The sequence below is a fragment of the Podarcis pityusensis genome (genome assembly GCF_964106645.2).
Source record: "Podarcis pityusensis genome assembly, chromosome: 13".
Taxonomy (NCBI): Eukaryota; Metazoa; Chordata; class Lepidosauria; order Squamata; family Lacertidae; genus Podarcis; species Podarcis pityusensis.
The window spans coordinates 44,566,179-44,586,454 of NC_138038.1; the positions used below are offsets into that span (position 1 = coordinate 44,566,179).

General features: G+C 48.4%; 2 protein-coding genes across 2 annotated transcripts in view; one reads left to right on the top strand and one right to left on the bottom strand.

Annotated features, from left to right (window-relative positions):
• Window positions 1-13,733, top strand: part of PLOD3 (procollagen-lysine,2-oxoglutarate 5-dioxygenase 3) — a 32,086-nt gene extending 18,353 nt beyond the window's left edge. The window contains 15 exon segments of the mRNA XM_080977765.1: window positions 1,262-1,276; window positions 1,278-1,326; window positions 1,872-1,969; window positions 2,383-2,484; window positions 2,889-3,020; window positions 4,222-4,343; window positions 4,456-4,560; window positions 4,685-4,810; window positions 6,041-6,182; window positions 7,474-7,587; window positions 8,098-8,163; window positions 8,260-8,364; window positions 10,089-10,235; window positions 10,590-10,715; window positions 11,883-13,733. Of these exon segments, the coding sequence (XP_080833891.1) occupies window positions 1,262-1,276; window positions 1,278-1,326; window positions 1,872-1,969; window positions 2,383-2,484; window positions 2,889-3,020; window positions 4,222-4,343; window positions 4,456-4,560; window positions 4,685-4,810; window positions 6,041-6,182; window positions 7,474-7,587; window positions 8,098-8,163; window positions 8,260-8,364; window positions 10,089-10,235; window positions 10,590-10,715; window positions 11,883-12,038 (1,605 nt within the window). The 3' untranslated portion in view covers window positions 12,039-13,733.
• A 1,195-nt stretch (window positions 13,734-14,928) lies between these two features.
• ARHGEF15 (Rho guanine nucleotide exchange factor 15) overlaps window positions 14,929-20,276 on the bottom strand; it is a 39,366-nt gene continuing 34,018 nt past the window's right edge. The window contains exons 13-16 of the mRNA XM_080977721.1: window positions 19,336-19,500; window positions 18,971-19,056; window positions 17,661-17,765; window positions 14,929-17,020 (exon numbers count right to left, since the gene is read on the bottom strand). Coding sequence (XP_080833847.1) covers window positions 16,833-17,020; window positions 17,661-17,765; window positions 18,971-19,056; window positions 19,336-19,500 — 544 coding nt within the window. The 3' untranslated portion in view covers window positions 14,929-16,832. The remainder of the gene's footprint in view (window positions 17,021-17,660; window positions 17,766-18,970; window positions 19,057-19,335; window positions 19,501-20,276) is intronic.

The window sequence follows — 20,276 nt, forward strand, 5'->3', positions numbered from 1 at the left end:
ACTCTGCACATTCATTTCTCTGGCTCAAAAGCTGGGAGCTAAATTCTGGGGGGGGGGACTTTGTTCACCACTTCACAGACAGGCAGGATACCCATTTTTAATAGGGAAATAAAGCTTTCTATCCAATGTCCCATCATGCTCTGAGCAGACGCATGGAAAGCAAGAATCAGAAGAATCTTTATTTGCATCAGCCACTAGCCATTAGCAATAAAATAAAATAAAATGAACTGAAGGTAGAGGTAAAAACATAACTATAGAAAATACATTTTGGGGGGTTTACGTCAATAATCAAATACAGTTGTACCTTGGAAGTCGAACAGAATCCGTTCCGGAAGTCCGTTTGACTTCCAAAGCGTTCGAAAACCAAAGCGCGACTTCTGATTGGCTGCAGGAAACTCCTGCAGCCAATCGGAAGCCGCATTGGATGTTCAGCTTCCGAAAGAATGTTCGAAAACCGGAACAGTCACTTCCAGGTTTCGATCGTTCGGAAGCCAAAACATTCAAGAACTAGGCTGTTTGAAAGCCAAGATATAACTGTAATAGATCTTATTCTAATTGCCCCCGCTAAAACCCTTGCAGTTTTTTGCTCTCACCTGATCATCTTGATCTGCTAAAAGAAAGGACATCATCGCAATGGAAAGCAATGGACATTTATTATTTGTTTATTTGTTGCACCTATATCCCACCTTTCCCCTCAAGGAGGTCAAGGTGGTATTTTTAGTTCTACCGCCTCCTTGTTTAATCCTCACAACAACCCTGTGAGGTAGGGTGGGATGATGGTGATGATGATGATCATAATAATAATAATAGTAATAATAATTTATTATTTATACCCCGCCCATCTGCCTGGGTCTCCCCAGCCACCCTGGGCGGCTTTCCAACAAAGTATTAAAATACAGTGGTCTGTTAAACATTAAAATCTTCCCTAAACAGGGCTGCCTTCAGATGTCTTCTAAAAGTCTGGTAGTTGTTCTTCTCTTTGACATCTGATCAGAGGGCGTTCCACAGGGTGGGTGAGAGTGAGTGAGTGGCCCAAGGTGAGCCTCATGGCTGACTGGGGATTGAACCCTGTTTCTCCCAGGTCCTAGTCTGATACTGCAAGCACAGTGAATTTATATACAGATAGGACATATAAATCCTTGCTGGATTTGTGTTCATAGTGGCATTCTATGGGTGCTTTGTAATTGTAGTGTTTTGATGGAAGATTATGATTATGTAAGGGGAGGCTTCTGTTCTTACCTCCCCCTTCCTGTCTCCCTAGGAGAAACATAAGATCAACGCTGGATCATAAGTCAAAAATCTTCCAGAACTTGAATGGTGCCATCGGTGAGTGGTTGATATTTTCTGTAGCAGTGTTCCAGTTGTCTATGAGTGAACACATCAGTAGGGCAGCCAGAACCGTATATTTAAAGCACTGTGATACCACCTTAAACAGTTGTGGCTTCCCCCAAAGGATTCTGGGAGCTGTAGTTTGCTAAGGGTGCTGCTTGGAGGCCCCTATTCCAGAGCTACAATTCCCAGAATTCCTGGGAAGAGGGCTTGATTGTAGCTCTGTGAGGGGACGAGGGGTCTTCTCAGCATCCTTAACAAACTTCATTTCCCAGAATGCTTTTTTGGGGGGTAAGCTATGACTTTAAAGTGGTATCGTGATGCTTTAAAATGTGGTACATTCCCATTTAAATGCATGGTGCGAATGCTGCCTAGCTCCCCTGATCTGCATGTTTGAAACTTCATAGTCATGAGGCAAGCTGCAGATGGCAATAATTCCCACCGTGTGGTGGACTTTTCTGAAAGGGGAAACATGGTGTTTGCTTGGGGGAGCAGAGATTCAGTTTGTCCCATACTCTTTATTCCATCCTCCTTCTTAACAGACGAGGTAGTTCTGAAATTCGAACGGACCCGAGTGCGCGCCCGGAACGTCGCTTACGACACCTTTCCTGTCGTCATCCATGGCAACGGGCCCACCAAGGTATTTGAACAGCTCCTCTCCTGGCCATGCCCCTTGGTTGAAGAAGACCTTATTCCTTGGGGCTGGGAGTCTGCAGCCAGCTTGCTGAAGCTAAGCAGGTCCATGCTTGGTCCGTGTCTGGATGGGAGACCCCACTTAGGCCAACAGACAGAAGAAAAGCGGGATAAAAGCACAAATAAACTATATGGATGCCGCATTTCAATTTGCCTCTGGGCTTTGTAGCCAAACCAGTCTTGAAACATTGTCCGATATCTGGGAAGGGAAGCAGGCTCCCAAGCTTACATTACTCATGGTGGCAAAACCCACAAAGAAGAATTCAAGTTGGGGGGTGTTTGGGGCAACTGTCCTCTATTTTTTCCCCTCCCCTCATCTTGCTGACTGGTGTTTCTTGCCTTCTCCTTCCATTCCTGCAGCTGCAGCTGAACTATCTGGGAAACTACATCCCCAACACCTGGACCTACGAGGGGGGCTGCGAAGTTTGTGACGAAAACCTCTTGGATCTGTCAGGCCTGCCGGTGAGTCAGAGGATAAATCAGGATGCAGAAGAGTCAGCTGTGAGGCTGGAGGCGGGGGAAGGTGTTGAGGGAGCGGCAAGGCCAGCCCAAGACATTTTTTGACCGCCTGAGGCGAAGGACAAAATGGCTTCCCTCTCGCTCCTCATACGGAAGCGAACTGAGCTGCTGTCGATGAGATGATGCCCTCCTCTATATCTGGGGGTGGTAGGTCTACTTGGCGGCAGGAAGCAAAGCCTAAGGGCACACACACACACACACACACACACACACACACACCCTCCACTGCTTCTTTCGCCTGAGGCAACTGCCTCACCTTGCTGGTCCCTGCGGGAGGAGTGTTTGAGAGTGGGCTTCTGGAGGTTCATATTTGAGCTCACCTTTCCTGTTCCCTCTCCTTTTTGCAGGAAGAATCGTATCCACGTGTGCTTCTGGGTGTGTTCATCGAGCAGCCCACACCCTTTCTGCCTCAGTTTCTTCAGCGTCTCTTGACCTTGAATTATCCGTACTCTCATCTCCAGCTCTTCATCCACAATCACGTGAGTTGTGTACACACACACACACACACACACACACACACCCTGCAAAGGTGAGGTATTTTGTGCTGTCCCTAACTGTAGGCTAATCCTCATTTACATCTAAAGCTCAGGTCTAATTAGACCATCAGATAAACAGCATGGGGGGGGAGAGCTGTCATAGCTTCTTAAAGGACTTGGGACTTGGGACCCATGGCACAAATTTGCATATGCTGATTTGCATGTGATGCCCTAATTATTTATTTTATTTGCTTTGTAAAATTTATATGCTCCTTGACTGTAAAAAAAAAAAAAGAACACCTCAAAGTAGTTTACAAAATGATAAAGGGATAAAATTATCACTAAGGAAAATTAACAACAATATCTTAAGTCATTTGAAGAGTTAAAATACTGATACGTATCAGTGCCTCCAGGCAAATTAATAAGCTAGGTAACTGGTGGCTGTCTCTGAACTAGACATTTAAATCACTATGATACCAACTTTAACAGTTACGGCTTCCCTCAAAGCATACTGGGAACTGTAGTTTGCTATGAACACTGAGAATTGCTAGGAGACCCCCATTTCCTTTGCCAAGCTACATTTCCCAGATTGAATATATAAAAAAATTAAAAAATTGTCCAGAGCACCTTAGAGACCAACTAAGTTTGTTCTTGGTATAAGCTTCAGTGTGCATGCACACGAAAGGTTATACCAAGAACAAACTTAGTTGGTCTCTAAGTTGCTACAGGACAATTATTATTATTATTATTATTATTATTATTATTATTATTAATGTATTTCTACTGCATCAGACCAACAGTGCTACCTACCTGAATCTGTTTCCCAGACTGGTTTGACAATCCTTCTTCCCGGGGAACTCGGGGAATTGTAGTTCTGAGAGGTGAACGAGGGGTCACCTCACAGCTCTCAGCTCCCTCAACAAACCACACTTTCCCAGGGTGCTTTGTGAGAAGCCAGGAGTGTCTAAAGTGCTAGAATAGAGCTTTAAATGTATGGCACTGATGTGACATGTTTGTTGGGGGGGGGGGGATTTTTTGAACCCAGGCATTCTGAGGTTCCGCTGCATCTGTGGCATTTTGATCTCCTGTTCTAGCCTGGATGTAAAGGCGCAGGAACTATCTGCTTTGTCAGAATGTGGCAATGCCAGGGAGACTCTGCTTCCCTGCTAGGGAGGCTCATTTAACATGTCCCAACGTTTTGCAGGAGGTGTATCATGAGCCGCACATCGAAGCCGAGTGGGAGCAGCTTCGTGGGGCCTTTGAGAGCATCAAGCTTGTCGGTCCAGAGGAGGAGCTGAGCCAAGGGGAGGCAAGAGACATGGCCATGTAAGTAAAAGCAGAGCAAGGCAGTAAAAGTCCGTAGTTAAACTGTGGAATTTTCTCCCGTAAGAATAGAAATGTTCTCAACCCGTTCTGACAATTTCTTCGTGTGCAACAGGGACCTCTGCCGCCAAGACCCCACCTGTGACTACTACTTTAGCCTGGATGCTGACGTGGTCGTGGCAAACCCGGATATCTTGCAGATATTGATCCAGGAGAACAAGTAAGCAATGCTTCCCTTTCCCTCCTCTGGAGCCTTTTATAAAACCATTTGTACAGCATTTCTCCTGCCCCCCATCTCCCCATAAACGACTTCTCTTTTGCTTATTTCCCCCTCCGCGATCCAGGAAGGTAATCGCTCCGATGATGTCGCGCCACGGCAAGCTTTGGTCCAACTTCTGGGGGGCCCTGAGCCCCGATGAATATTATGCGCGCTCAGAGGACTACGTGGAATTGGTCCAGGGCAAGAGGATGTGAGTTGTGGTCAGAACCGGGTGGGAAGAAGAATTATTATTAGTGTTTATTTATTAAATTTATACACTGCTCTTCATCTGAAGATCTTGGAGTGGTATTAATATAGGAGGGTTCTGCTTCGCTCCCAAAATTTTCATTCGTATATTTAAAGCTTTTGGTCTTTAAGCTGGGGGGTTGGGACCCCTTGCTGGGTCACGGCCTGAGATAAGGTGGGTCACAACAGCGGCACAGCCAAAACACAGATATGTACCCAAAAAAAGTTATGAAGTGGGCCCCAAACAGCATGTGGATGGGCCAAAGGTGGGCTATCTACGGGACCTCCTCTCCTGGTATGCCCTGCAGAGAGGACCTTAAGGTCCATGAACAACCATAGTTTAGAGATCCCAGGCCCTAAGGAAGTCAGACTATCCTCCACCAGGGCCAGGGCCTTCTCAGTGATGGCTCCGACCTGGTGGAATGCTCTGCCCCAGGAGACTAGGACCCTTCAGGACTTAACCTCCTTCCGTTGGGACTGTAAGACAGAGCTATTCCGCATGGCCTTTAATTTGAATTCAGCCTGATCTTTTATTTCCCTTCTCTTCCCTCCCCCTCCCCTTTTATGAAGATCACCCGCTCTGAGACCCCACAGCTAATTCTCTCCTGGCCTCCTCGCTGGCCCAAGTAGAACCAATTCAGCCAGCTAGCCCTGGGGATTATCTAATGCTTATTTCCCCTAAATTGATTTTTGATTTTTGATTTTTATTGTTATTCATGTTTTTATACTGTATTTTATGCTGCTTTTATAATTGTTTTAAATTTGTTGTTAGCCGCCCTGAGCCTGGTTTTTGAACCGGGAAAGGCGGGGTATAAATAAAATATTATTATTATTATTATTATTTTATTATATTGGCCTGATCCAGCAGGCTCTTCTTGTGCCCAGCTCTTCAGAAAAAAAGTTCCCTGTTCAGCTTACTTGCAGTTCATTTAAACAAGGCAGTTCCTGCCCACAGGCTTACAGTGACATGACACAAAAGGAAAGAAGGGACAGGAGGGAAGAGGAATTTTCTTTTTCATAGTTGCATAACTTATGTAAGTTACATAGATCTGCCAGTGAAACGAATAGTTTTGGGAAGAAGGCGAACTGCGGTGGAAGGGAATCTGCCACATGCGACGACTAGAGGGCAGAATAGAAAACGATGGCCGCTTACCTTCTTACTGGGAATTCTCCTCTCCCTCTTCTCTTCCTACAGCGGAGTGTGGAACGTCCCCTACATCTCTCAGGCCTATTTGCTGCGAGGGGAAACTCTGCGCCAGGAGCTGCCCCAGCGCAACGTCTTCACCTTGGACGACACGGACCCAGACATGGCCTTTTGCAAGACTGTGCGGGAGAAGGTAAGGAACGTTTTGCCTCCCAGACATCCCATGAATCAAGATCTCCCCAGACTCTGCACTTCTGAAAGCTGTGTTCTGTCTCTTCCAGTGATGGTGCAAACCCGACATGTTTTCCTGGGTTTGCATAAATTTATTCTACACCTAGCACTTTTGGGGAAAGTCGAAAGATTAACAGAAGCTCTGTCCTACTTTGGGGAGTTTCACTGCTGGTTCGCTGTCCTGGCTTTCAGTTCTGTCTGCCCAATCTTAAAGGCTAGAAACCTCTTTTAAAAAAAACAAAAACCAAAAACCACCACCTACGGTTCTCTACAAGGGACGCGGGTGGCGTTGTGGGTTAAACCGCAGAGCCTAGGACTTGCCGGTCAGAAGGTTGGCGGTTCGAATCCCTGTGATGGGGTGAGCTCCCGTTGTTCGGTCCCTGCTCCTGCCAACCTAGCAGTTCGAAAGCACGTCAAAGTGCAAGTAGATAAATAGGTACCGCTCCAGCAGGAAGGTAAATGGCGTTTCTGTGCGCTGCTCTGGTTCGCCAGAAGCGGCTTAGTTATGCTGGCCACATGACCCGGAAGGTGTACGCCGGCTCCCTCAGCCAATAAAGCGAGATGAGCGCCGCAACCCCAGAGTCGGCCACGACTGGACCTAATGGACCTTTACCTTTTAAGGTTCTCTACACCGTGAATGATGTTCTCAATAGCAAAATTCTGTGATGTTGCAGAATACATATAACCATACAATTACTGTATTTTTTGCTCCATAAGATGCACTTTTTTCCTCCTAAAAAGTAAGAGGAAATGTCTGTGCGTCTTATGGAGTGAATGTGTGGTCGATCGCTGGTTCCCTTTCTGGCTCCGCCCCCTTGCCCAGGCCTCCATTGTTGAATGTTCTGCAGGCGGAGGGTGTTTGTTTCCCCAGCGACATGTGACTGGCTGATTAGATTATCTGTCTGGAAACATTTCTTTCCTAAAGAAGCTGCAGAGCTGTGAGTTGAACCCCATAAAAACAGGATTTTTTCCCTTTGCAAAGTTAGCTCAACAAGTTTGAGCTGATCCTCAAAAAAGGGACTTTTCCCCTTTGCAAAAGAAGCTGCACAACTGTGAGCTGATTCTGCCCCAAAACGGGGCTTTTCCCCTTTCCTCTAAAAATTAGGTGCGTCTTATGGAGTGAAAAATACGGTATATGGGGTTTGGGGGAGCACTTCTGTGGCCTCCCAGGATGCATGTATTTGGGGGTGGACGGTAGGTGTGGTAACTTTTTTCTACTTATCCAAATTTTAACTATCTACCTTCTCCCCCAGGGCATCTTCCTTCACATCAGTAACCGGGACGAGTTTGGGCGCCTCATTTCCACCGCCAGATACAACATATCTCACCTATATCCTGACCTCAGGCAGATCTCTGAGAATCCCCTGGTGAGAAGCAGTCCATTTTCCTGCCTTCCGTCATTCCACAATTCACTGGGGTGTGATGGCTCCCCTCCCGCTACCCATCTTCCCACAAGTTTGAGGGGGGGCCCTAGCCAAGCGCCATCTTGTGGCCACTGTCCCCCCCCCCCCTCCGAGCTTCACACTTACCTAAAAATTTACCACAATGTCTTGATTTGGCGTTCTCCTAGGATTGTGGGAAATCGTAAATGGCTTCTGCCCAACTGAGGTCTGCCCTTTTAGTATCCCTGAAGTGATGTCGTGCTGGTGTACAGTGGGAAATAAAAATGGCAGCCCCCCAAACCGGCCACACGGTGCTTATCTGGCCTGAGTGCCAGTTAAGAGCCCAGTGTCTCTGCTGCTGTATGCTGGGTTATTATTTTTTAGCATTTCTCTGCAGCCATGAGGTCTAGGAACTTGCTCTTTGTCATTTTGGGAAATCCAAGATGTACTCCCTGGATCCCTTAATGTCTCTGTCCCCCACCCCCTTTTGTTTAGGATTGGCAGGAGAAATATATCCATGAGAATTACACTCAGGTGTTGGAGGCAGACTATTATGAGCAGGTAAGCATCTCTCGGTTGCCATGCCTTTGCATCGTGCATCTTGTGTCTCGGAAACTCTCCTTTCTCTCTCACACCAACCCTTCTCCCCTTTTGCAGCCCTGCCCTGACGTTTACTGGTTCCCCGTGTTCACCGACCAGATGTGTGATGAGCTGGTGGAAGAGGCAGAAAACTTTGGCCAGTGGTCCGGAGGGAAGCATGAGGTGGGAGCCCTCCCTTCTTCTTTGTGCCTAACATAAAGAAGAGCTTTGCTAGATCAGGCCAGAGGCTCATCTAGCCTTGACACTTTTCCTTATTCTCACAGAGGCGAAACAAATGCACCCTGCGGTTTCCAGCTGCTGGTATTGAGAGGTTGTAGGGATGCATGTGGTGCTGTGGTCTAAACTAGTGAGCCTCTTGGGCTTGCCGATCAGAAGGTCAGAGTGACTTCCCGTTGCTCTGTCCCAGATCCTGCCAGCCTAGCAGTTCAAAAGCACACCAGTGCAGGTAGATAAATAGCTACCGCTACAGCGGGAAGGTAAACGGCGTTTTTGTGCACTCTGGTTTCCGTCACGGTGTCACATTGCGCCAGAAGCGGTTTAGTCCTGCTGGCCACATGACCTGGAAAACTGACTGTGGACAAACGCCGGCTCCCTCGGCCTGGAAGCGAGATGAGCGACGAAACCCCATAGTTGCCTTTGACTGGACTTAACCGTCCAGGGGTCCTTTCCTTTTATTGTTGTTATTATTATTATTATTATTATTATTATTATTATTATTATTCTTCAGAGGTTTACTGCCTCCAAGAGGGAAGGGGGAGAACACAGCCATCTTGGCCTAGCAGCTGTTGATAGCCTTATCCTCCCTGAATTTCTCCATACAGTCATACCTCAGGTTGAATGTGCTTCAGGTTGAGCGTTTTTGGGTTGCGCTCCGCAGCGACCTGGAAGTACCAGAGTGCATTACTTCCGGGTTTTGCCGCTCTCGCATGCGCAGAAGCTCAAAATGATGTCACGTGCATGCGCGGAAGTGGCAAATCGCGACCCACGCATGTGCAGATGTGGGGTGCATTTGCTTCAGGATGCGAACGGGGTTCCGGAATGGATCCCGTTCACATCCAGAGGTACGACTGTAATCTTATGTTAAAGCCATCTACGTTTTGGTGACGCCATCAGCTACACCTTGTGAGAGCACAGTCCATAATTTAACTGTACACTGCATGAAGAAGTTACTGCCTTTTTCCTCTGTCCTGATTCTACCAAGTTTCAGCTTCCCTGGAACATCCCCAGGCTCTGCTTGCATGCTCCCTGTCATGGGCATCTGCTTGGCCACTGTGAGAACAGGATGCTGGACTAAATCGGTCCTTGACTTGATCCAGCAGGTCTTTCCTTATGTTCCTTATCCTTGAATTCTAGTACAGTGGTACCTCGGGTTACATACACTTCAGGTTACATACGCTTCAGGTTACAGACTCCGCTAACCCAGAAATGGTGCTTCAGGTTAAGAACTTTGCTTCAGGATGAGAACAGAAATCGTGCTCTGGCGGCGCAGCGGCAACGGGAGGCCCCATTAGCTAAAGTGGTGCTTCAGGTTAAGAACAGTTTCAGGTTAAGAACAGACCTCCGGAACGAATTAAGTACTTAACCCGAGGTACCACTGTATTAAGAGAAAGGGAGAAAAGCATCTTCCTATCCACTTTTTCAGCACCATGTATTCTTTCATATACCTTTACTTGCTAAATTTGGCAGAAGGGACCGTACACTCCCAGGAGAGGTTTCAGCTTGAAATTTTGGGCAAGGGGAGGCAAATGTGGCTTGCGACATCCTTAATCTTTGTTATTGTTTTATTATAAGATTATCGTAGAATCTTAGAAAAGGCAGTGGCGGAATTTGCCAGTATGCTGCTGGTTTCTCAGTACCATTTGCCTCGGCGATTTTGCCTCCCCCAGGATTCCCGGCTGGCTGGTGGCTATGAGAATGTCCCGACCGTTGATATCCACATGAACCAAATTGGTTTTGAGAAGGAATGGCTGCAGTTCCTGCAGGACTACATCGCTCCGGTCACAGAAAAGCTCTATCCCGGCTACTACACTAAGGTACCGGCTCCTGGGGTTTGTGGGGGGGGGGAAGCATCCTGCCTGCCTGATGAAGCATCACAGCTGAGGGGTTGGGAAAAGGGTCGCTGCAAAGAGCCCAAGTGGGGAGATGAATAGGAAACTGTTCTGAGCTTTGGAAGGAAGCAGAGGGGGGAGGAGCATAATCAGACCATCTCCAGTTTCACGAAAGCTTGAAGTTTTTTCTCACATCTGGTGGCTATTTATAAGCCTGGGCACAGCAGCAAAGTCTGGCGTTTCCTGAATTATTTCCACTATTCTTATTTTGGGTGTGGGTGTGTATGTGCAATTTGCCATTCTACCGAAGACAATGCTTGACTCACTGCTGTTCTGCAGGCACGAGCGATCATGAATTTCATGGTCCGCTACCGCCCGGATGAGCAGCCCTCGCTCCGGCCACATCACGATTCGTCCACTTTCACCATCAATGTTGCGCTGAACCACAAAGGGATCGACTACGAGGTGAGCGCCCCCTAGAGGGCAGGAGTTGGATCTGGGGTTTTGTGTGTGTGTGTACAGGTAAAGGTACGGGTGGCGCTGTGGTCTAAACCAGGCTTCCTCAACCTTGGGCCTCCAGATGTTTTGAGACTACAGTTCCCATCATTCCTGGCCACTGGTCCTGCTAGCTAGGGATCATGGGAGTTGTAGGCCAAAAACATCTGGAGGCCCAAGGTTGAGGACCACTGGTCTAAACCATTGAGCCTCTGGGTCTTGCTGATCAGAAGTTCAGTGGTTTGAATCCCCGCAATGGGGTGAGCTCTTGTTGCTCTGTCCCAGCTCTTGCCAACCTAGCAGTTCAAAAGCACACCAGTTCAAGTAGATAAAAAGGTATTTCTGCGGTGGGAAGGTAAATGGCGTTTCCGTGTGCTCTGGTTTCTGTCACAGGGTCCTGTTGCACCAGAAGCTGTTTAGTCATGCTGGCCACATGACCTGGAAAGCTGTCTGCAGACAAACACCAGCTTCCTTGGACTGAAAGCGAGATGATCACTGCAACTCCATAGTCGCCTTTGACTGGACTTAACCATCCAGGGATCCTTTACCTTAACCTTAAAAGGTAAAGGGACCCCTGACTGTTAGGTCCAGTCACGGACGACTCTGGGGTTGCGGCGCTCATCTTGCTTTACTGACCAAGGGAGCCGGTGTATAGCTTCCTAGCTTCCGGGTCATGTGACCAGCATGACTAAGCCGCTTCTGGCAAACCAGAGCAGCGCATGGAAATGCCGTTTACCTTCCCGCCAGAGCAGTACCTATTTATCTACTTGCACTTTGACGTGCTTTCAAACTGCTAGGTGGGCAGGAGCAGGGACCGAGCAACGGGAGCTCATCCCGTCGTGGGGATTCGAACTGCCGACCTTCTGATCAGCAAGCCCTAGGCTCTGTGGTTTAGACCACAGTGCCACCCACGTCCCTGTACCTTAACCTTACACAGGTATAAATACTGTACTTTCGTTGACTAAAAAATGCGAACACTGCATGTTCATAGTTCAACAAGTGCACAGTCTGTACGTATAACTGCTGAGCTGTACAAATCAGCAGTTGTACACCCTTTTACACAAGCACATGCGAGCCTCAAACACAGTTTGTGACGTACTTTTTCTCTCTCTTTCTCCTCTCCCCACCCTCCTGAAGGGAGGCGGCTGCCGGTTTATCCGCTACAACTGCAAAGTGGAATCCCCCCGCAAGGGATGGACCTTGCTGCATCCCGGACGCCTCACCCACTACCACGAAGGACTGCCCACCACCCGTGGGACCCGCTACATCATGGTCTCGTTTGTGGACCCCTAACACCAGCTCCCCCCCCTGGTCCTGGGGCAGTGAGTGGGCCGCGGTGGTCAACACACTGGCAGGAAGAGACTTGTGGGGGGGCAGATGCAGGCGGGTCCATCTCTCCGGCTCGGCTGCTGCCTTCCTTGGTGCCTTCGAAAATGGAGGGAAACAAATAACTCTACGTCCGGTGCTGATGGATACGGTCCTTGCCTGGCACTGAACTTTGGGTCACTACTAGTGCTGGGAGCAGCCACTGCTGCCTTGTGGTGTTCCACCAACCTCCCCCCCACCCCATAATATGTGGGTTGAAGATGACAGGTTGTCTCTAACAAAATGTCGCTTGTTCAGGATGTGTTTTCAGTGCCTCCCTCTCTCAGCATGGCCCAGCCAACTGGAGATACAGTTGTTTTAGCAGTAGCACAATCATTCTCTAAACATTTTTTAGTCCCTTGCTCAAATCAAGGCACCTCTGGGGTTTTTTCCTACAAATATATGTACTGCTGCTGTTCTGTTTTTGCCCCAGGTCTTCACTCTTTCCCTCCACCCACCTTTTATATGAGTGTCTTTGTTACACCGAAGCTGCATTTTGTGAAAGAATGCCTCTGAGCAACTGCAGAGTGTTTTTCATCTATAATTCCCAACCGCATGCGGTTGAGGATCTAAGTGGAAGGTGTTTCTTCGTTTCATTGCACCATTTTTTTTAAAAAAAAGAGGCAGGGGGAGGATGAAGAGAAAAATCTCTTCCTATAGGCACAGGGTAAAATCAGTATTAAGGGAGAAGTAAGTTAATGAGAGGTAACCTATTAATTCCCATGGAAGGGAAAAGGGGCTTGTCTATACATTTCAAGTTTACCTATATTATACATTTAAAGCTGGTTATAGCACTTGAAAAGTCATGCTCCCTCAAAGAATCCTGGGAGCTGTAGTTTGCTGAGGGTGCTGGGAATTGTAGCTCTGGAGGCAAACTACAGTTCCCATGATTCATTGGTGGAAGCCCTTATGCATTAAATATAAGATGTGGTCTTCCTCCCTGCACACAGCTACAGTTCCCAGGGTAGTTTAACAATCAGTCCCTCTTCCTAGTGAACTCCGGAAATTGGGGCTCTGTGTGTGTGTCTCCCAACAGCTCTCAGCACCCCTAACAAACTATAGTTCCTAGGTTTCTTTTGTGAGGGGGAGCCATGGTTTAAAAAAGTGGTATAAGAGTGCTGTAAATGTTTGGTGTGGATTGTGGCCTAACCTCGAGGTGGAACAGCAACAGAGGAGAGCTTGCCTTATGCAGCAGCAGGGGTCCCTTTTATGCTTGATTTTTGAAGTATTTTAAACACTGTGATCAAGGCAGCACCTACTCAGACACACACACACACGCACCTCTCTTGGGGCATCTGCAAAGTGTGACTAATGTCTTTTTAGCAGTATGTGGAAAACGTGGTTGGTTGGGGGAGGGAGGGAGGAATGTTTTTTCCATTTGTCAGCATGCCTAAGCCAGGAGCTCTCCTCCCCTGGGGTGAGGAGGGAAAGGCCTGGCTGGCACTTGTGAGACAGGGGCCTTGCGTAATCTCCCATAATCCTGTGGGCTTTTCTTTTTGGCCCTCAGCCCTAGTCTGGCTGGTAGGGTGGACATGCGTCGGCTGCTTCCTGTACAAAGCGTGCATTAAGTTATTGGCGTGGCTGTTCCACAGAACACCAAATAAATCTACCTTTTATACTAGACTCTTTTCTGTCCGCAGATTTGAGGGAAGAGGCGATCCCTTGCTTTAAGGGAAGCGCTTTGGCCTAAGATCTCTCAGTCAAATGTGTGAGAAAGACACTCTTGAGCATTGGGGCCTAAGGAACCATTTCCTTGTGAAGATCTGAGGCAGCTTTCTGTCAAGTCCAACTGCTGGTCTATATAATCTGGAAATGTCCGCTCTGAATTATAACCAGAGGCACACCCTTCCTCCCCACTGGCTTACTTTCAAAAGTATGTGAATTGGATGCACTAGGGGTGCCCAACAGATATTTCTGGACTACAACAGGGGTGAGAGGGACCAGTGTGGCCCTTCAGGCATCTCTTAATTGGCCCCTGGAACAGTCCCCAGACTGCACACTCCTCACTGGTCCTGCTTTGCCCCAAATGTTTTTGCCTGGCCAGAACTTTGACAATGCTTTCTTCTTGGCTGGAAGATGTGGGAGTGTGTTTGGAAACTAAGCCTGCATTAAAACAGCAACATTTATGCTCCATACACCCCCCGCCCCAGCAAAGGAATGTGGCCCTCTTCTTCCCCTGCCCCCTGGATGACAGCTCTCATCAGCCTTGCCCACTTTAATAATGTGTTGGCTGGGGCTGACGGGAATTGCAGTCCAAGACGTCTGGCAGGCAGCAGGTTACCAAAAGCAGATTGCTCTAGCAGAATAGGCTTTCCTCATCTGGATGCCTGTTCCAGCTAGAAGGAGACCAGTCCAGCAACTCGCACAGAGACACACTGGCCAACCTCCCGTTGAAAGCAACCGCTCCTGCTGCTGTGTTTCTGCACCTGAAGGAGTTAAAAAATCCACTAGCACCCAATGCTGACATTGCAGAATGGCCCCCTCTCTCGGGACAGGCTGATTGAGCCTTGTCCCTTTCCAGACTAGTGGATCCAAAATAGCAGGTCCTCTCTCTCCCCCCCCCCCCCCGTTTGTCTGGAAAGGGAGGGGGCTTGAGCTCAGAAGAATCTTTAAATGTAGGAAACAGCAAGCCTAAGGGTCAGAAGAGCCACTGGTACAGTAGTGGATACTACAGGGCTGGCTAAGATAGTGTTCTCATCTCCCCATGTGGATGGAGCATGGACGTAGGAAAAAGTAATGTCACCAGTATTTTAAAAGGATCTGCAAACACCAGAGAAGGAGCCGCTTGCAGGCAGAGAAAAAGCCCATTGCCACAATGTTCTTCCATCATCTTCATTTTTTTAAAAAAGCAATTCCGATAGAAAAACACAAAACGAAAACGAAAAGACAACAGTGCAGGCAAATATGGTACAGAATAAGTTAAACATCTTTTTCGTCCGCACCTCCTTGATGCTACCAGAGCTGGTGGGGGTGCAGAAATCTCCTCCTCTAGGATATAGGAGTTAAGAGGCTGTCATATATAATAAATAGAAGCCGGTCCGTGGCCACGTTTCGAGAGTGGAAGCAGGGAAGAAGATGCAAGAAAGGCCGAGGAAACTCTGGCAGGCTTGCAACATTGGCGGTAGGGAAATGCATTTGGAGGCGGGGGGGGGGGCAAGCAGATCAGACGCCAGCGCCAGAGGAGAAGAAATGAGCGGCCGAGTCCTGGAAAGTGGGCAGAGCCAGGAGGCCCCAATCCCCTGCAAGGGCTAAAGGAGAAGCGGGGGCGCTAGTTGGCAAGGAGCATAGCCGCTGAGGTAGAGAGAGGGCCCTGAGGCGAAGAACAGCAGGGAGAGTCTCTGCAATATTAGCAGAGATCGATGGCACCAAGAGGAAGGGATTCCCCACTTTTGCAAAAGGTAAATCCCAGGTTCCTAACATGGCCTGATCGGAAAAGGCACGGCCAACCCCACAGTTAGGGAACCCTCAAGAGCCAGGGGTAGGGCGTGGGAAGCAGCATCATGCCCACGAGCCCGTGGGGCAGGTTCTGGGTCAGTTTACCCACACGTGGAATTGACCCTCTGTATCCAGAGGAGGATGGGGGCTGTGTGCAAATCCGGCTCCAGCTTGCTGGCAAAGAAGGTGCTGTGTTCAGGCATCTGATTCTGGGAATGGGGCGGACTACACTTGCAACCCTGCTTTGAAATGGAGTGCCCACCTCCCGCATTGTTAACAGGCGTTGGAAAATGGAGGCTCCAACTAGCTGCTCCTCTCTGTGTGAAAAAGGGACCCAGTCTTTGAAAGCACATAAATTTAACCCTCTGAGCGCAGGAGGTAAAGGTAAAGGGACCCCTGACCGTTAGGCCCAATCACGGACGACTCTGGGGTTGCGGTGCTCATCTCGCTTTACTGGCTGATGTGGCCAGCTTCTGGTGAACCAGAGCAGCGCATGGAAACACCGTTTACCTTTCTGCCAGAGTGGTACCTATTTATCTACTTGCACTTCGTGCTTTCGAACTGCTAGGCTGGCAGGAGCAGGGACGGAGCAACAGGAGCTCACCCCGTCGCGGGGATTCGAACTGCCGACCTTCTGATTGGCAAGCCCTAGGCTCTGTTATTTAGACCACAGCGCCACCTGCGCAGACAGGAAAAAATAATCCCTGCGCTGACAAAATTTGTCATTGCAGGTGCCCCTGAATCATCTACCTCAATGCATCTGGCCTGGCAATGATGCCATGGGTGTGGGTGGGGCGATCTGGCTTTTTCCCATGCAGAATTGCTGGAGGCGGCCCACCTACCCACCCCTCCCTCTGGCTGAGGAAGTTGGCTGTCATCGCCCTGGGCATTGAGCTCCCCCACCCAGCAGGACAAGTGCTGAAGAGTTCGGACGAGTTTGTAGTTGAACCAACCGTAAGTGGCTCTGTGCACAGTGCAATGAAGCTGAAGATGCTGGCAATACCGCCCTCTTCTGGCAAACAGCAGGCAAAGCAGGCAGGTTGGGTGGTGTGCCTCCGACACCTCCAGTGGCCCACTTGTGGCATTACAGTCTACGTCCAGCGAGAAGCATTGTGGGCATGTGCTATATATTGGTCTTGCTCCTCTCTAGCGCCACCTACTGCTGCCATCTTTGGTGCCCCCCTTTGTGGCAGTGCTTCTCCTGCCCTGAGCAGAGCAGATGTTGCTCTTAGTCTGAGCCCAGTAGTGAGATAAACATCCTCGTTCCGTGGCTCTGTGCCCGCCGCCTCAGGCCGAACTGTACTTGCTCTTCGTGTGGCTGGTGCGCGTCAGCTGGAGTTGGCGGGCGGCCTGCAGGACGCGGTAGCGCTCGCGGAGGTTGCGCCGCCGCACATGCTCGTTCGTGATCTCCTGCACGTAGCGCGAGGGGAACCAGCCCTTCTTGCCGTCGGTCAGGCGGACGCCCTCATACCAGCCTACAAGAGGGGAGGAAAAGGGAAGGATACCCGTCAGCCTCTCGCTTCCTGTCCGCCCCTTTCCTCACCTTCAAAGCCACTAGGAGGGGGGTTCTCTCGGGAGTTGGGTTTGAAGCTTCCAGAAGCTTCCAGAGCAGCCCTGCTGCTTCGCAGGAAGGCTGGGGTCAGAACACAGCATATCAATAAAGTGTGTGGGCCCTAGATTGCAGGGAGTGTGTGTGTGTGTCAAAAACTGAAGGAGGACCGTTCTTTCGGTAGCTACAGGCCTCAACTTCAAAAAACACCGCCTTGTAAGAACTTAAGAAGAGTTTTGATGGACTAGCCCAATGGCCCATACTGTCCAACATCTTGTTCTCTCAGATGCCCTGGTGAGAAGGCCAGAAGATGGATCTGAGCGCAGCCACACTCTCCCCACCTGCGGTTTCCAGGAACTGGGATTCAGAACCATATGTTGCCTCTGGGTGCAAATTCCATAGTTTTAACTACCTCCATGTTTAAACATGGCATACCTTAGGTGATGAATGTTTCCCCCCTCCCCTTTATCTATCTGGGATAAGTGACACTTTTACAGAGTGATTCGATAACTCCACACACGTCGCTATTAAACGTACGCGCATTTCGATATTAAACACACACATACCCTCGTTGGTTTTGCGTAGCACATTGACAATGTCTGTAGGCTCTAGGCTCAGTTCGTCGGCCTGGGCAGCAGAGTAGGTCTCAATGCACTGCACCTGAGGGCAGTCTGTGAGGAAAGAGGGAAGGAGAAAGAAGGAAAGAAGGAAAAAGTGGCATTGGCATAGGGTACAGGGAGGTTTACAGATATAGGTGAAAATGATCTTCCTATAATTGGACACATAGTCATGGAGGAAGGAACACACATCCACAAGAATAGTTCCAGGGGGAGGCAAATTAAACACTGAGAGCAGGTTGGACACAGACCTGTTCCTCACGAAAAACAATGAGAATAGTACATTTTGCCTTGCATTGCAGGTTCGACAAACACTAGAAACTTGCTCTCTTTTTCTTATTTAAAAACCAGAAAATGAACACTGGGAATCTGGGGATTATGGTTCATGGCCAGGAAGGGGAAGAGGGTCCTGCCCTCAAAGAAATAACTTACTAGTTACCACTAATTGAAGGGAACCACAGCTTTAAGGTGAGGGCGTCATTTTATATTGGTGAGCTTGTGCAGCTTACAATTGTGAGGCTTACACAGACCATGAAGAAAAACATTTCCTGTCACAGTTAGTTGCTGATCTATAATTTTAAATCTCGATGTGGTTTTCGTTATGTATGCTGTGTATAATTGCTGTAAACCGACTTGGTATTTTTTAAAAAAATGAAATCGTGGTATTGAAGTATTTTTTATAAACAAATCCAAGAAAATCAGTGTACATGGGGGCTGACCACCACCCCCCTCCCAGCACCACCATCCTGATTCAAATCCCACCTCTGAAGCAGTTAGCGCGTCGGGCTATATACACACTACATACCCTTCAAGCACATTCAAGGAACACTCTTTCCCCTCAAAGAATTCTGGGCCCTGTAGTTTACCCCTCACAGAGTTACAATCCCCAGCAAATCTTAACGTACTACGACGCCCAGAATTCTCTGAGGGAATGAATGGGCTTTGAATGGACTCCAGAGACATAGTGTGTACACAGCCTCAGACCAAGACCTGGGAGACCCAAGTTCAAATTCTTGCATGGCAGCGAAGCTCAGGTGGGTGATACTAGGCCAGACACCTTCTCTAAGCCTAACCTATCTCACAAGGTTGTCAGGAGGATAAAAAAATTTTTGGGGGGACACACACTCCTTGTATTTGTATTATATTATTGTATTATATTATATGGGATCTAAATATAACAAGAAAGCAAATAAATTTAGCTGGTAGTAATGACAAGAGCAGATTTTAGGCAGTGTGTACATGAAACCAATGTGTCTCACCCCAGTCCTCATAGATGGTTTCCTGTTTGCCAACCGACTGGGATTCATGGCGAGGAAAAGCACCCATCCAGCGGTGCATATCTGACCTGAAAACAAATGACAAATCCATGAAAAGCATCTTTCGCCATGGTGGGCTGGTTCTGGAAGAGATGAGGCAATTGCGGTCCTGCAAAAATGTTTTTTGGGAAAGTGATTTGATGCATCCATAGGGAAGCCCCTGGGCAGAGACTGCACACAACGCAAAGCCATGGTGTAAGAAACCACGGTTGAATCAACCATAGGTTTGCATTATGTACGAACCAGGACTTTAGCTAGTTGTCATTTTCTTCCCTAACCCCATGCCCAGCCTGATCTCTGCCACTCACTGTGTTGGGGCACGGCAGAGCCGGTCACTGTTCCGTCCTTGGTGGTTCTCCAGCAGCGTCAGGTAGAAGCTGTTCTCCGCGCTGTGGCTTGTGGAGGATTCGCAGCAGCCCTGGGCCTGGACGAGAGAGCGGTGGGCATAATCCAGCACCACAAAGCGCTCTGAACTGCAGGAGAGGGTGAAGCAGAGGAGAAAACCTATAGCAGAGGGACTGCTAAACCGCAATGTGCACGTATAAGCCCTATTTCTTTGCAGAAAACATCATCTTGAAAAATGGCTTCTTTTCCTTCAGCAAAGTGGAATAAATAGACTGGTGTGTCATTGCCATGTTCACACCCCACAAGCAGCCAACACTTGGGCAATCTCCACTCTTACTATTATTATTATTACAGTCAAACCTCGGTTGTCAAATGTAATCCATTCCGGAAGACCGTTTGACTTCTGAAGTGTTCGACAACCAAAAACTGAAAGCAGAAGCCTCAATACAATAGGGTAGCATGTTCAGTAGCATATTCAGCTTCCAAAAATCATTCAAAAACTGGAGCATTTACTTCTGGATTTTCGGCGTTCAGGAACCAAGGTTTGACTGTACAGTGGTACCTCGGTTTAAGAACAGTCCTGTTTACGAATGATTCGGTTTACAAACTCCGCAAAACCGGAAGGAGTGTCCCGGTTTGCAAACTTTACCTCAGTCTGAGAATGGAAGCCGAACAGTGAAAGGGCACCAGGAGGCCTCATTAGGGAAAGCGTGCCTCGGTTTAAGAACGGTTTCGGTTTAAGAACAGACTTTTGGAACGGATTCCGTTTGTAAACCGAACTTATTATTTTTAAAATTTCTAGTCCTTGAGAATACAGCAACAGGTTTGGAAAGCGGGCAACTGACTGAGACTTAAAATTTGTATAAATGTATCACAGGCTGCAGGCTTTCAGCTACCCGATTCT